Source organism: Microtus ochrogaster, unplaced genomic scaffold (assembly GCF_000317375.1).
Source record: "Microtus ochrogaster isolate Prairie Vole_2 unplaced genomic scaffold, MicOch1.0 UNK34, whole genome shotgun sequence".
Lineage (NCBI taxonomy): Eukaryota > Metazoa > Chordata > Mammalia > Rodentia > Cricetidae > Microtus > Microtus ochrogaster.
The window spans coordinates 137,303-152,131 of NW_004949132.1; the positions used below are offsets into that span (position 1 = coordinate 137,303).

General features: G+C 39.0%; 1 protein-coding gene across 1 annotated transcript; it reads right to left on the reverse strand.

Moving 5' to 3' along the window:
• Nucleotides 1-11,130: 11,130 nt before the first annotated feature.
• LOC102002253 (melanoma antigen preferentially expressed in tumors-like) lies at nucleotides 11,131-14,154 on the reverse strand. Its single transcript, XM_005368518.1, has 3 exons — nucleotides 13,862-14,154; nucleotides 12,336-12,929; nucleotides 11,131-11,644 (listed from the first exon to the last, which is right to left on the reverse strand). Exons 1-3 carry the CDS (start codon nucleotides 14,149-14,151, stop codon nucleotides 11,131-11,133), a joined length of 1,398 nt encoding a protein of 465 aa, XP_005368575.1. The 5' UTR covers nucleotides 14,152-14,154.
• Between the last annotated feature and the right edge of the window lie 675 nt (nucleotides 14,155-14,829).

The window sequence follows — 14,829 nt, forward strand, 5'->3', positions numbered from 1 at the left end:
TGTCTCCGCTTAGGGAGAAGTAGTAATCATTCTAAAATGAATAATATTCAAGCTCATTGTTGCTGTAGCTTGAATATTTAAGTGAACCACTCTGTATATCTACTCTCTTTTTCAGATCAAGCTTCTTTTCTTCTTCAGAGACAAATGCTAAGAATTTGAACTTACTAGTACTCTGTTCCATAAAAATTTCTCAGAGAATTGTTGTTACTCTCCCTTCTGAAGGCATTAACAGAAAACAAGGTCAGGATTTTCTTCTGTTCAAACTTAAGGAAGGAAAGTTCTAGCATCATATAGTAAGTATGGAATATGAGTGAGGTTAGAACTTAGGATTGTCTTGCTAGTCTAACTCTTCGCTGCCATTGAGGTTTAAAATTGTGGGAAGTCCAAGGAACCCCCACCTCCATCCATTTCTAGTAAGGTGAGCATCCAAGCTGCCTAGGCTCCCGTGAGGAGGGAGGGGGACTTGATTGGGGGAGGGGGAGGGAAATGGGAGGCGGTGGCGGGGCAGTGACGGAGATCTTTAATAAATAAATAAATTTAAAATAAATAAATAAAAATAAGGTTTAATTAAAAAAATAAAATAAAATTGTGGAACATGTTTTAGGGTTCATTTCTGAAAAGACAAGGAATTGTAAATGCATAGTTCATTCTCACTCTATAAACAAAAGCTCTTTATTGTACATAATCTTATGAATGACAACTCTGCATTTCTGTACACAAATAGCACCAGAATGAAAAGCAAATTTTCGGCAATATTCAAAGTGTCAAAGAGTAATACTAGAAATAGTTAGATATATGATTTGAGTGTCACTATGGTACTTAATTTTTATTCAAAGCATTTTAAAATAATCTTGGTGATTTATAATAAAATTATCATCAATTAAATGTTTGGCTACCATGAATTAAGTTCTGGGTTTGATCACAAGCACTATATAAACCAAGCAAAGACACAAGGTTGTAATCTCAGTATAAGGTGGCGGAGTCAGGGTCGTTATCCCCAAAGCTATCTTTAGTTGCATAAAAGTGAAAAATAGAATTTAGTTTAGTGTAATTACCTGAAAGTCAGTGTTATCATGTGGATGATTCGAACCAGCTAATGTTCCTATAGTCAATAAATGGTAATGCCAAATATTCCTTGACTCTTGTGATGCCAGGATTTGCCCTTGGTGTTGTGATATTGGATGACTCTTGTGATACTGACAACTCTTGGCAATGAAGAGTTTGTCACATAAACCATGCAGCTTTCTTTATACAAAAACTACAACTGTGATAATAGACTATGGTTCCAAACATCAAGGTGTCTGCAAATGCAATAGTAGGTTAAATATCTGAATTCCACAAAAAAACAGACAAAATGTTTTTATGGTTTATCATGAAAGTCTGAATGGTATTTAAGGGGACAACAATTGCATTAAATTCTGAATTCAGTGTGGTAAAGATAGGTGATCTTTGGATAAACTATTTAGTAGGTTGAACATACACCTTAGGCCATGTCATATCATTCTACTCTGTATATGTCTTGTATATTCATGAGTTTAAATTTGAAATCTTGGTACATACCTTTATGTCTATTTATTGATGCCAGATAAAATTAAGAAAATGCTTGAGAATGTAAAACTCTAATAATGTCATATTTAAGGAATTTAGGAATATCTTCTGAAATTAGATTGGCTAATCATTTCATATTACTGAGGATATTATTGGGAAAAACATAAAGAGATCACACTATACTTTGTTTTATGAATGTAATTTTGGTGGGTCCACTAACCAAGGACTATTCTTCATTGTAAATCCAGAGGCAGCAGACTGAGGGATCTTGCTACATCATTATCATTCACTTCCAATGTCACACAAAATTCTGAAATCTAATATTGTATTTAAGTGAATTTATAATTGCACTTAAGAGCATAATAAAACACAGTCTACTCTAAACTTCATTTAAGTTCTCCCTTGCAAGTAGTGAAAGAGGAAAATTATAAAAAAAATCATAAATATACTGAGAGGCTCACAGTCAAGCACCTGAAAAAGAGTTCAAGGAAAAAAGACATATAGGGAAATCATACATTTGAGGATACCACAGTGCAGTTTGATATTGCTCTTAATGAAAAGAGATTGATGTGAGATTTTTCTCTGTATGTTGTGAATATATTTTATTATCATTGGTTAATAAGGAAGCTGTTTTGGCCTATGGCAGGGCAGAATACAGCTAGGTGGGAAAACTAAACTGAATGCAGGGAGAAAGGAGGAGGAGTAAGGCAGACACCATGTAGCCGCCCAAGAATCAAGATGTGAGGTAACAAACTACAAACCTTGTGGTAAAATATAAAATCATAGAAATGGGTTAAGATGCATGAGTTAATTAATAAAAAGTCAGAGCTAGTAGGCCAACAAGTATATGATTAATACTGACCCACAGAGTGGTTATTTTATAAGTAGCTTCAGGAGCAGGCAGGTGGAGAAAACCCGATCCAAGGGAACTACTGGGATGAAAAATATTTATAGCTACAAAAGCTAATGAAAATTGTCTGGTTTAACATTGCACAGGGAAACATTTAACTAAAGAAAATATGTCACCTGAAAATGTTTCCCAATTTGAAGCACAATGTAAATCTTGCAGTGTTGTCTTAATTACCCTTTATTGCTGTGACAAAACACCATGAGCCAGGCAAATTATTTTAAAAGGTTTTAGATGGGCTTATGCTTTCAAACCTTTAGGTTCTGTGAGGGTAGGACAAAGTCATGACCGTAGGATCAGCTGAGAGCTTACATCTTGATCCAAACATATAAGGCAAAAACAGTACACTGGGAATGGCATACTCTTAGTATTTCTCAAACAGCTCCACCGATGGGAAACCAAGTATTTAAACATAAAAGACTATAAGGACCATTCTCATCCCAACTGCCATATTTTAGTCCATGATCCTTATAGGCTCACGTACATATCATAATGCAAAAATGCATTTGGTCCAACTTGAAATGTCTTTTACATTCTTAACACTGTTTAAAAGCCTAAAGTAAAAAAAAAAACAAAAAACAAAAAAAAACTCTTCTGAGACTCAAAGAAATCTCTACCCGTAAAATTCTGTAAAATCAAAAATCAAATTATATGCTTCCAACACACAATGGTGCAGAATGTACATTACCTTTTCTAAATAGGAGAAATTAGGGTGTATTGAAAAATTGTTGGACAAAGGCAGCACCAAAACCCAGCAGGGCAAATTCCAAATTCTGTATCTCCATGTCCGACATCAAATGTCAAAGGACTTAGGTAGCTCTTTCCTTCCAGATTTACTATCTACAGCACATTTCTGTCTTTGGCTGGTTCTACTCCACCTATGCAGCTCTCACTGGCAGACATCCCATGACCAGATATCCATGCAGCACCTGCAACATCTTCAGGTCTCCAACACTATGCAGGTTTCACTTTCACAGCTATAAACAATGGCCTCTCAGGGCCTCCATGCAGGCACCTCCTATCATATTTCTAGCCAGAATGGATCTTTCTGACAGTAAGAAAGATTCTACAAACCATTTACTCCTGCATCTTTCATGTCTCTAATGCCAAAACCACATGACCAATGCTGCCAAGTTTCACTATCTGCTTGGAATGGAGGTTGACCCCCATGAATCATGTTCACTACAGCATTCATTTATTGCTGCCTTTTAGGGACAGAAAATTCTTTAAACCTTCGCTTTTGACAAGTTGGAGGTTTAGCTGGTTGGGGTCTTGCCCTTAGAGCAGTGGCTCTCAACCTTCCTAATGCCGCAACCCTTTAATAAAATTTCTCATGACGTTGTGGCTGAGAGTTGGGATATTAAATATCCAGGCATTAAAACACTCACAGAATCTATGAGATAACTAACAGAAATGGGAAACTGGAATGGCAGGTCATGGAACATGTTGCCAAAACTAATTCTGCTTGTATACAGTCTTAAACTGTTGGATTTCATTTATTTTTCCCTGTTTCCTTTTTGGGGGCAGACATTTTCTCTCACTTTGCCTTATTTGCTTTTTAATCACAGATCAAATTAAATAAATACATAATTGAGTCATTAATCATACAGCTTATTATATTTAATTTAATTTTTATTTTCAAGGAATCTTTTGAAGATTGTGGAGCTGCTTATTTTTCAGCAAATGCAATGAGTAAATGCATCAATTTCCCCCTTGTGGACATTTGGAATAATCTTATTTGTAATGTGGGTGCAAGATTACTTCCAGTTGTTATGGTCTATAATCTATCGGCTATTGTGATTAATGTGTACTGGGCCACAGTGGAGTTTTGGACCTGAACAGAGGAAAGAAGGGGAAATAGGTTGGAATGAATCATGGAAAGGAATTGACTAAAATTGTGTAGACTAATTTAGCTGTAGGAGTGATCCCTCAAGATAATGTTTGGTATATCAAATCAGACTAGAAAAGATGTTCTTTAAAATTGCCTTGTTTAAATGTGTGATCAGCTTCTGGGATCCTGGGAGTGAGTAGGAAAAGCAGCAGGACTAAATCTTTCAGCACGTGACCTCGTCTTGAATGGTCCATTTGTATTATAGTAAAGAGACACATTAACTAGGGAAGTAGACAAAGCAAGGCCCCAGATTACAGGGGCAATCTGAAGAGAAAGAGTGTCTTAGAGGATTAAGACCTTAGAGGATGGGACAGGAACTCAGAGTAAGATCTAGCCTCAGGGTGTGAATTACAACCCTAATCAAAAACTCAAAGGAAAAGGACAATAGCAAAGCAAAGTCCAACAGTTGGAGAAGAAGTAGTTTATTGAACACAAAGCAGACATAGAAAACTTCAGGCAGCAATCCATTGGCATCAGGAGGAAATGAAAAGTATTATCTTGGTTTTGCACAGTTTAGCTGACTAGATGTATTGTCAAAGTTTATGCACAAAACTAGCACATTTGTTGACTACAGGCTGCTCTCTGTTGTGGTGTTTACTTCTAGCAGAGTTACTACCCTGGAAAGTGTTAAACGTGAACAAACTCTGAATACAGTGCTAAGATATTTTTGGATAGCAACAGATTTATACACTAAACCAGGGCTGGATAACATCTGCCATGGCACAGAGTATTTACTATCTAGATTTATAAGGGAATTGGATCTCCCGTCCCCACATCTTCCTAATGTTCCTTTCGGAACCACTAACTAGTTCACAGAAAACAGTACAAAATAAACCAAGAATAAGGCTCATATCAACAGTATCACCTTCCAACACTGGCACTGGTTTCATCGAGATCAGTGGTACAACAATATTTTTATGGTGGCTGAGGATGTAGCTCACTGGATAGATACTTTTCCTACTATGCAGAAAAGCCCACAGCACAACCCCTAGCACCACAAAAAGCAGAATGTTGTGACACAAGCCTTTAATCCCATCAGTTGGAATGGGACACAGATATGGAAAGAAATCTTCCACACACTGAGTATAAGGTCATCTTGGGTTTAAAATCATGTTAAGATCGTGTCTTGAAAAACAAATCATGTCTGTGGATTCTAGTTCATCACTGAAACCCACGAGTTCCTAATAGAGACATTTTTGTTTGTTTATTTATTTGTAGTAGTGAAAAATAAACTCATGGTTTTATGCATGCTAAGAATGCTCTCTACAATGCTTGAACACTCACAGTCATATGATGTGGATTTGTATTTAGAAATTTACCAGAGGACCTGGCAGCAGTCTCCCCACACCTGCAGCCACCCCCCCCACCACATCTCTGACCACCTGAGCCTTGGCCCTGGCTGCCCCTGGAGAGGTAAGTGTCTGGGTCAATGGCTGGGGGGTACAGCTCTCTGGACCCTAGCCCCCAGAGGCACATTCCATGCCCCATCCCCACCCAGCTAGGTGCCAGGGACCTGGGAGCAGTCTTCTGCCACCCGCAGCTATGCCCCACCTCATCTCTGGCCACTGGGGCCTTGGCCCTGGATGGCCCTGGAGAGGTAAGAATCTGAGTTCCTAGCTGGACAGCCCTGCTCTTCTGCTCTCCGTGCCCTTGCCCATGGAAGAATATTCTGTTCCCTATCTCCAGCCACCAAACCCCAGAGACCCCAGAGCACCCTCAATGCCTGCAATCATCCCCCACTGCATCTCTAAGCACTGGAGCTATGGTCCTAACTGCACCAGGAGAGGAGCCAGCAGAGCCTCATTAGCATCTACTAGAAGCATGGCCCCTACCTGCTCCAAGAGGAAGAGTGACCACCTAAGCCACAGGCCCCACCTGTATCAACTGGAGGAAAAGAGACCACCTAAGGTGCATGCCCCACCTGCACCTCTTGGAGAAATAGATGGGTGGGTTCCAGGGCAAGAATATATTCAACAACCTAAAGAGGAATATGGATACATCTGAACCTAGTGGTCCTATAAAAGGAAGACCTAAAAATCCTAACCCAGAAGAAGCAGAAGAAAATGACCTTAAATACAGCTTTCTGAATATGATAGAAACTCGAAGAGGAAATGAAAATTTCCCTTAAAGAAATGGAGGAAAAGACAAACAAAAAATCGGAAGAAATCAATGAATTTCTTAAAGAAAGCAAGGAAAACCAAGAAAAAAACCAAACAGTTGAAATGTAGTCAATAAAAAGAACTGAGGGAATTTGGAAAATGGAATATCTGGGTAAACGAACAGGACCTACAGGTGCAAGCATAACCAACAGATTGCAAGAGATAAAAGAATAGTAGTTGAAGATATGATAGGGGAAATAGATTTGCCTAAAGTAATTGTGGAGAGGATGCTTGCATTGTAGGCAGATTGAGGACTACCTTAAATTTCATCATAGAACCTTCATCCAGCAACTGATGAAAGCAGATGCAGAGATCCAAAGATGAACACTGGACTGAGATCCCAAAGCCCAGTCGAAGAAAAGGAGCAATGATAATATGGAAAAAAGGGTCAAGACCATGATGGGGATACACAATGAGATTTTTTTTTTATACCTGAGCTAATGGTATACACCGACTCTAACCTGAATCGGGGGAACCAACATGAGACCAAAGTAGGCCCTCTAAATGTGGGTGACAGTTGTGTGGCTGGGGCAGTCTGTGGGACACTGGCAAAGAGACCAGGATTTATCCCTACAGCTTGTATTGGCTTTCGGAATCCAATCTTTTTGGAGGGATACCTTGCTCAGCCTAGATATAGTGGGGAGGACTTTTATCCTGTCTCAAAGCAATGTGATAGAATTTGTTGACTCGCCATGGGAAGACTTACCCTTTCTGAGGAGTGGATGGGGGTGTGACAGGGGAGAAGATGAAGGTGAAGGGGGTAGAAGGCTGTTAGGGAGGGAAAACTCGGATTGGTATGTAAAATGAGAAAAGATTTTTTTCTTAAAAACTAAATAAATGTTTCTCCCTTTCCCCCCATTCCATCACCACCCCCATGCTCCCAAGTTTTGCCTGGCAATCTTGTCTGCTTCCAATTTCCAGAAGGATATAAATACGTTTTTCCAATTTCCAGGAGGATCTATATATGCTTTTCTTTGGGTTCACCTTATTATTCAGTGTATTAGGAGCTGCGGGCCTCTTCCCACAGCCCGGCTCCTGGGCGCCACCTAGCTTATGCCTGGAAATAATTACACGGAAACTGTATTCTTTTAAACACTCTTGGCCCATTATATCTAGCCTCTTCTCGGCTAACTCTCTCACCTGGACTAGCCCATTTCTAATAATGTATGTAGCACCCCAAGGTGCACTTACCAGGAAGATTCTAGCCTACATCCATCCTGGGTCAGAGCTTCATCGCGTCTGCCGCAGAGAGGAGAGCTATGGCGTCTTAGCTCACTCCCTCTTCCTCCCAGCATTCTGTTCTGTTTACTCCACCCACCTATGTTCTAACCTATGAGGCCAAGCAGTTTCTTTATTAATTAACCAATGACCGTCCTCCATAAATTTAGCTTCTCAATGATCATGAACTATAGACTCAATGTCCTTTGTTCATGGCTAGAATCTACTAATGAGTGAGTACATACCATATTCATCTTTTTGGGTCTGGGTTATCTCACTCAGGATAGGGTTTTCTATTTCCATCCATTTGCATGCAAAATTCAAGATGTCATTGTTTTTTTACCATGAGTAGAACTCTAATGTGTATATGTGCCACACCTTCTTTATCCATTCTTCCATTGAGGGGCATGTAGGTTGTTTCCAGGTTCTGGCTATTACAAATAATGCTGATATGAACATAGTTGAACAAATGCTTTTGTAGTATGATTGGACATCTCTGGGGTATATTCCCAAGAGTGGTATTGCTGGATCCTGATGTAGGTTGACCCCCAATTTTCTGAGAAACTGCCATACTGATATCCAAAGTGGTTGCACAAGTTTTCATTCCCACCAGCAGTGGATAAGTGTTCCCCTTACTCCACAGGAGAGTATTGGAGAGAGCTTGGGGTAGTGGGATGGTTGAGATGAAAGAAGGATGGATATGGGAGCAGGGAAAAAGATGTCTTAATTGAGGGAGCCATTTCGGGGTTGGCAAGAGGCTTGGTTCTGGTGGGGTTCCCAGGAGTCCATGGGGATGACCCCAGCTAGGACGCTGGAGAGTGGAGAAGAGGGTGCCTGAACTGGCCTTTTCCAGTAGTCAGACTCATGGATATCTTGAATATCACCATAGAATCTTCATCCGGCAATGGATGGAGATAGAGACAGAGACCCACTTTGGAGCACTGGACTGAGCTCCTATGGTCCAGTTGAAGAGCTGAAGGAGGGAGAATATGAGCAAGGAAGTCAGGACCTGGAGGGGTTGGTCCATCCACTGAGACAGTGTACCTGTTCTACTGGGAGCTCATCAAATCTAACTGGACTGGGAATGAACGTGCATGGGATCAACGTGGACCCTCTGAATGTGGCTGATATTTGGGGCAAACTGAGAAGCCAATGGTAATGGCACTGGGATTTGTCTCTACTGCATGTGCTGGCTTTTTAGGATCCTAATCTGTTTGGATGCACACCTTCCTAAGCCTGGATGGAGGGGGGAGGGCCTTGGACTTCCCAAAGGACAGGGTACCTTGCCCTCTCTCAGGACAGGAGAGGGAGGGGAGCAGGGTATGTGGGGGAGTGGGAGGGAAGTGGGAGGAGGGGAGGAAATGAAATTTTGATTGGTATTATTTATAAAGTAATAAAAAATAAATGAATGGATTAAAAAATACTGAAGCATGAATTCAGGAGTTAATCAAATATTGTATTCCTATTCAAATATTTTTGAGACAAGGTCTTAATATAGACCCATGGTTGGCACTATGTAGAACAGCCTGGCCTTGAACTCACAGGCATGTCTCTGCCTCAGACTAGCAAGTACTGGGATTAAATGCATGTGTTTCCATACCTTGGTCAAACTGATTTGAAATTTGATTTTGCCATGTTCCTTCTGAATTTGAATCAATAGTTTTTGACGTATATGTTGCATATGTTCTTAACAATGTTATTGGTAAAATCACATATATGTGAGTTCAAAAAAATATACCAGACTAGTGCATGTTGTTTTTACTGATATCTTCTTGACTTCAGTAATCTATCGTATAAAGGTAATCATACAAATTTTACTTTTGTAGGTGCATTTTCATGTTTTATATCTCTAAAATAAAGTTCAATATTATCTCCATATTTGAGAACTATGAACAAAATTCTGCAACTTTTAGCTCTATTTTTGCTTGGTTGATCTGAAATCCAGTATATTATCATTTATAAATTGGAACAATACAGACACATTATTGTTTTGGTTTTTTCTTAACTAGATTTATTTCAAAAAACTGCATAAATGATTATTTTTGTTTTATTTCCTTAGTAAGTAATGAAAATGCAGTGGTGTTGACATTTCAGCATATGACAGGAAGAAACCAAATTTTATACACTTTTGCTATGTCCTTGCAATTCCAGTGTTTTCCCATTTCAATACATTAAGAACTTAAATATATTACTAATTAGTTGGATTTATATGCTTCTTTTGCAGAATATCTTTAACAAACATGCTTTTCTCTGTGTGGTCATCATATTTTAGTGTGAAATATAAAAGACTCCATGTACATATTTGCTATACAATATTATAGCAATTGTGGCAACTTTAGTACACAATCGGCAGCAGAACATTCTAACAGAACCATGTGTATCACAAAGGAAGGGTTATGCATGTGTCCTAAATGTTTTTCTCAGCTAATATAATAAAAGGTAGACCCACGCTGATGGCTCATGGCAGGTGGTTGAAATTTTGAATAGGCCAGTTCAACAATGGCTCCAGGTCAGGTGGTAGAAACTTTAGCGCAGGCTAATTCAAGGATGCGGATCAGTATAGTCTCACTCCAGAAGGTTGTATAAGGACTCAGGCTCCTTCTCTCTCTCTGGTTCTATGCTTCGTGAATTGAGAGGGTACCCTCCACCACAAGCTCTATCCCATGTTCTGCCTTGCTGAAGTTCCAAAGCAGAGCAATTAAACAAGCGTGGTGAAACTTCTAAAGCTGGGAAACAAACTTCTCTTCCTTACTATAGTCTATTATGTCAGGCATTTTTGCACAATGACAGAAGGCAAACATTAAACAGATGTGAGAGAAAGCCTCCAAGATGGTTGAACATGGAAACCTTAAATTCTGCTGAGAAGAGACTGAACATCATAGAGTCTGATTTGCCTTGAGCAGGACATGTACCAAGAACAAGGGCAACAAAATGGGGTCCAAGATGGTAAAACAAAATCATTCTATGCACTAATAAACTGTGAAGAGACAGATAAGCCACAGAAATATTCAGTCTCTGAGTGGCTTTAAAAAGGAACCTTTTCTTGTTTGTCTGTTCATTTTTCTGTTTACAATAATATCCCAAGCCAACCCTTGGTAAATGAGTATGAAATAAAGAAAAACTGAAGGGTTACCAAGAACAATAGTCTAGATACAAACAGACTCTCTGAAAGTCCTCCATCTGCTTGCAAGTTATTCTCTATGGAAATCAGCTGCATGCCTATAGTTTTAAATTGTATTTGCTTCAACATAAAAACCTTATATATTCAGTCTATGGAATCAAGAGAAAAACATTTAGTATATAAAGGGAGCATATCAAGGTGAAGTTGTGTTGGATCATAATTTTTTAAAGAAACATTTAATAATTAAAGGATATGTATCCAGGTGAAACTGTGTTGGATCATAAATTTATCCAGGATAAGTAATCCAAGTCATGTCGTTCCTCCCTGCCTCTTGTAGCATTTGTTTCAATTGCACCTGCACATTAGCCAGTTTCTCCCTATCTAAACTGTCCTGGATTTGCCATCGCCCATAGCAATGCACAGGGATAGGATAAATCACGTGTTTAAGCTCCATCAAGGGTGTTAAGTGCTCAAGGAGTCTCATGAGCATGGACATACTAACAGGATTAGAGAAAAAGTTGAGCACTCGGAGTTGGGAACAGTGACTTAGTGCTGGGATAAGACCAGAAAATACAGAATCTGTTAAAAGGCAGTGATTAAATTCCAGATGCTGCAAGGTTCCAGAGACACACTGCAAGAGGTTATAAAAGGGCTCGCAATCTTCCCAGTGCATTGGATTGTAGCTGATATTCAGCAGCTTTAAATGGTTGGCTTGAGGGCACTCAGCTAGAAACTTGAAATCATTGTAAGAAAGTTCACAGAATGTTAGATGTAAGAATTCCAAATTGGTTGGTAGGTCTCTGCAGGGAGAAAACAGAAAATGATTTCTGAAAAATGAGGACTAGAAGAGGGGAACTATATCTGTGAATCTGGAGCAAACTGTTTTGCACATCATTAGCAAATGACATGAGCTTTCACACGCTTAATGTACTTGTGGGTCTGTGAGAGACACTTTACCACCCTGGAAAATAATGTTTTAACCTTAACAATATGTATAACATATTATAAAGTTGAGTGAAAAACTTAGTGAAAATACTCTGTACTCATTTCTGAGCTAGCGTGTCCTTTTAAGTGTCCTTCTTCAGACAGCCTCTCCAATCATGGTCTGAACCGTGGAGATTTTCCTCATGATGTGACATCACGGTTTATGGGTGTATGAATATGCACACCTATGCAAGAACATAAAGTCTTTCAATTCCCCTTCTTTATCTCTCAATGGCCAGAGGAAGGCTGCGTTTTTCTTTTGACATTCATGTTTCTGGAATGAGCACAATGCCTACACATGCTCACCTGACTACGCTTTTTGTAACCCCACTTTTCTATCCAATTACAGAAAGATACCATTCCATGGCTGTTTTAAAACTCCCAGCATTGCCCATACTGAGGGTTATGGGAAAGGGTTATGGGAAGCTTAAAACTATCTAAGAATTATCTCTCTAATCTTAAAAGCAGGCTACTATTGGAAACCCTGTATCTACCCCGTACCCTTACCTGAGGACATCTTTAAGATGATCTCTGAGGTCGAAAGAATCAAAGTTGAGTTCATTAAGATGCTCCATAAACCTAAGCTGTGAGACAAAATTCTGGAAGACTTTCCCATTCAAAGAGCTACAAGTGACTTTAGACAGACAAAGTCTTCTCAGGTGCACCACCTGAGCAAGAAGGCAGGTAATCTCACTCAGAGAACCCTTAAATACTGACAGGCAATCAAGGCATTTGAAATCTAAACGATTCAGGTTGTTTCTATTATAAACACCCAATTTCTCGATTTCCAAATCTCGGCAGCACAGGTGCAAAGAACCTGAACTCTGTTCCACTTTATTCAGAAGCAGAGCCAAATATCCACGTTCTCTTAAGATATTACCCCCTCTGAGAGAAATGTTCACTATTATTTCCATATCCTGATTATGGCCCTGAGCCTCAGGTTCTGAACTTGCAATACTCTGCTGTGCCCTCATCTTTAAGATTGAGTGCTCTGAGTGAGCACAGGAGAACAAGCATGCAGGTGACTTAGTACAGATCTCTGGGCAGACGATCTTGCAGCCAGAATCCTCCCTTAAATCTAGGATCCTCAGTTTAGAGCTCCTGTAGGGAAAAGAGAACACAGACCACTATGAGATAGAAGCATTAATATAACCAAGTAACATCAATGACAACATGGAGTAACAAAATTATCTTTGTTTTTCTTTCTGTCATTCCATACATTGGCTAGCAGCAAGACTTTGTTATGCAAATACCATATCCTTTACTGTTTTCTATAATCAATTAATGATTATAATGTCTTGGAATTCATCTATGAATCATATATATATATATATATATATGTCAACAGTAGCATTACTCACCTCTACTACAAAATTAAAGCCTTCTGTAAGACATCAGAGTTTTTAAGATAACCTCAACTGATGTACCAACCCCCTTACATTAGTTTTCTGCATTCATTATTAGCTAACGTTGGGAGATTATCTGGTCCTCTCTTGCAACAGGTTCCAGGATAATGTTTTGCTCTCTTACAATATACGTATTATACACATTACTTTTGAAAAGCTGAGTTCTTGGCAATAACACCTGTAGACCATCAATCATGTCTTTCAGTTCCCTGTATTTCTTGTATGCTTAATTTTCTAATGTGGAGACACAACAGGGTCGAGTCTTTATCATTGCTGTCAGTGTCTTCTTTTGCTCATTTATTGAGGAGACAACAGTGAACAACAGAAAAAATTATCACTGAACAGCACACATTCTTTTTCTTTTTTTGCCACCAATCCTCAGCAGTCTTAGCACTCATGTCTTTTGTCTATGAAATAATAACACTGCAATACAAATCTGTCAACAGTGTGCTCAGTCACATACATTCCATATCCAATATTGTAAGACACTTGTTTTCAAAGTGACCTCAGATATTGGACTAACAGTCCCACATTCTTTATCACTATGTGCACATATTACCTTTGAAAGAGTAACAGGCTGTGGTGTAACCTCCTGTGTCTTAACATGTTTCTATTATATAGTCTTACCTAGAACCTGAGTTCTGGACAGGTATAAACTGAAGACAATTCACCATGGTTGTCAGGAGTTCACGATGGGGTCCCTGCACAGTTAGTGTGCCAATATGGAGACAGGCAAAGGGCCAAACTGTCACCATAGCCTTCACTATATTCTTATGCACACCCTTAAATGCAGCAGAGAGGAGTGGAACAAAAAGCTCCTTTGGGATCTCTTTAAGAGCATGAATGGCTGCACATTCATTACTCAGGAGATGGTGTATAGCAAGATCCAGGAGTGTGTTTGGTTTCTTGTTGTCCATCTTAATGAACCTGCATGAGGGTGAGAAACATTTAGAAAACTTGACAGATATGCACAGAGTCTTCTTTGCAGCAAATATTGGCACTATAGATAACTATTTGTGAAATAAATAAATGGTAAAATAGCCATTTCTAGATAGCTCTAATTATAAGCAGAAGAAATTGGTTTTTGAGTGTATTAAGGTATATTTGAATATGAATATAAACACATAACAAACCCCTTTACATATTTATGAGCAGATAAATATGTATATGTGAATAGAAATTAGGGCTAGGTGGGCAGAAGTCACTTTTGGTCACCTAGATTCCAACTCCTGATATTTGATGTCAATAGTATATAAGCCATCACAAAAGAAATGGTAAAACTATACAAAAGTGAAAGTATCATCATTGTCTTGGAAACAGAAAATGCTAAGACATCAAATTAACCATGATTAAAGAAGAAAAATGACATTATAGCCTCTGACTATAGTTATATTTAGTTTGATCTACCAAATAAAGCTTATCTGAACATCCGAGAGAAGCCAACCACTGGAGAGCTCTTAACTGTATGAAATCTTTAAACTGAAAAGAGAGTGAGTTCTTGTCTCATCCTGCCTTATATTCTTCTCTAGTGTTGGTATTAGTGGTGTGTGCTGACACTGCCTGGCCTCTAAGGCTAACTAGTCTGGGTGCTGGGA

Coding starts and splice junctions, on each gene's coding strand:
- LOC102002253 (XM_005368518.1), bottom strand. CDS start 14,151: ATGGACAACAAGAAACCAAACACACTCCTGGATCTTGCTATACACCAT. Junction 12,930..13,861: donor GTCCAGAACTCAGGTTCTAG/GTAAGACTATAT, acceptor TTTTCCCTACAG/GAGCTCTAAACTGAGGATCC. Junction 11,645..12,335: donor CATCTTAAAGATGTCCTCAG/GTAAGGGTACGG, acceptor TTCTCCCTGCAG/AGACCTACCAACCAATTTGG.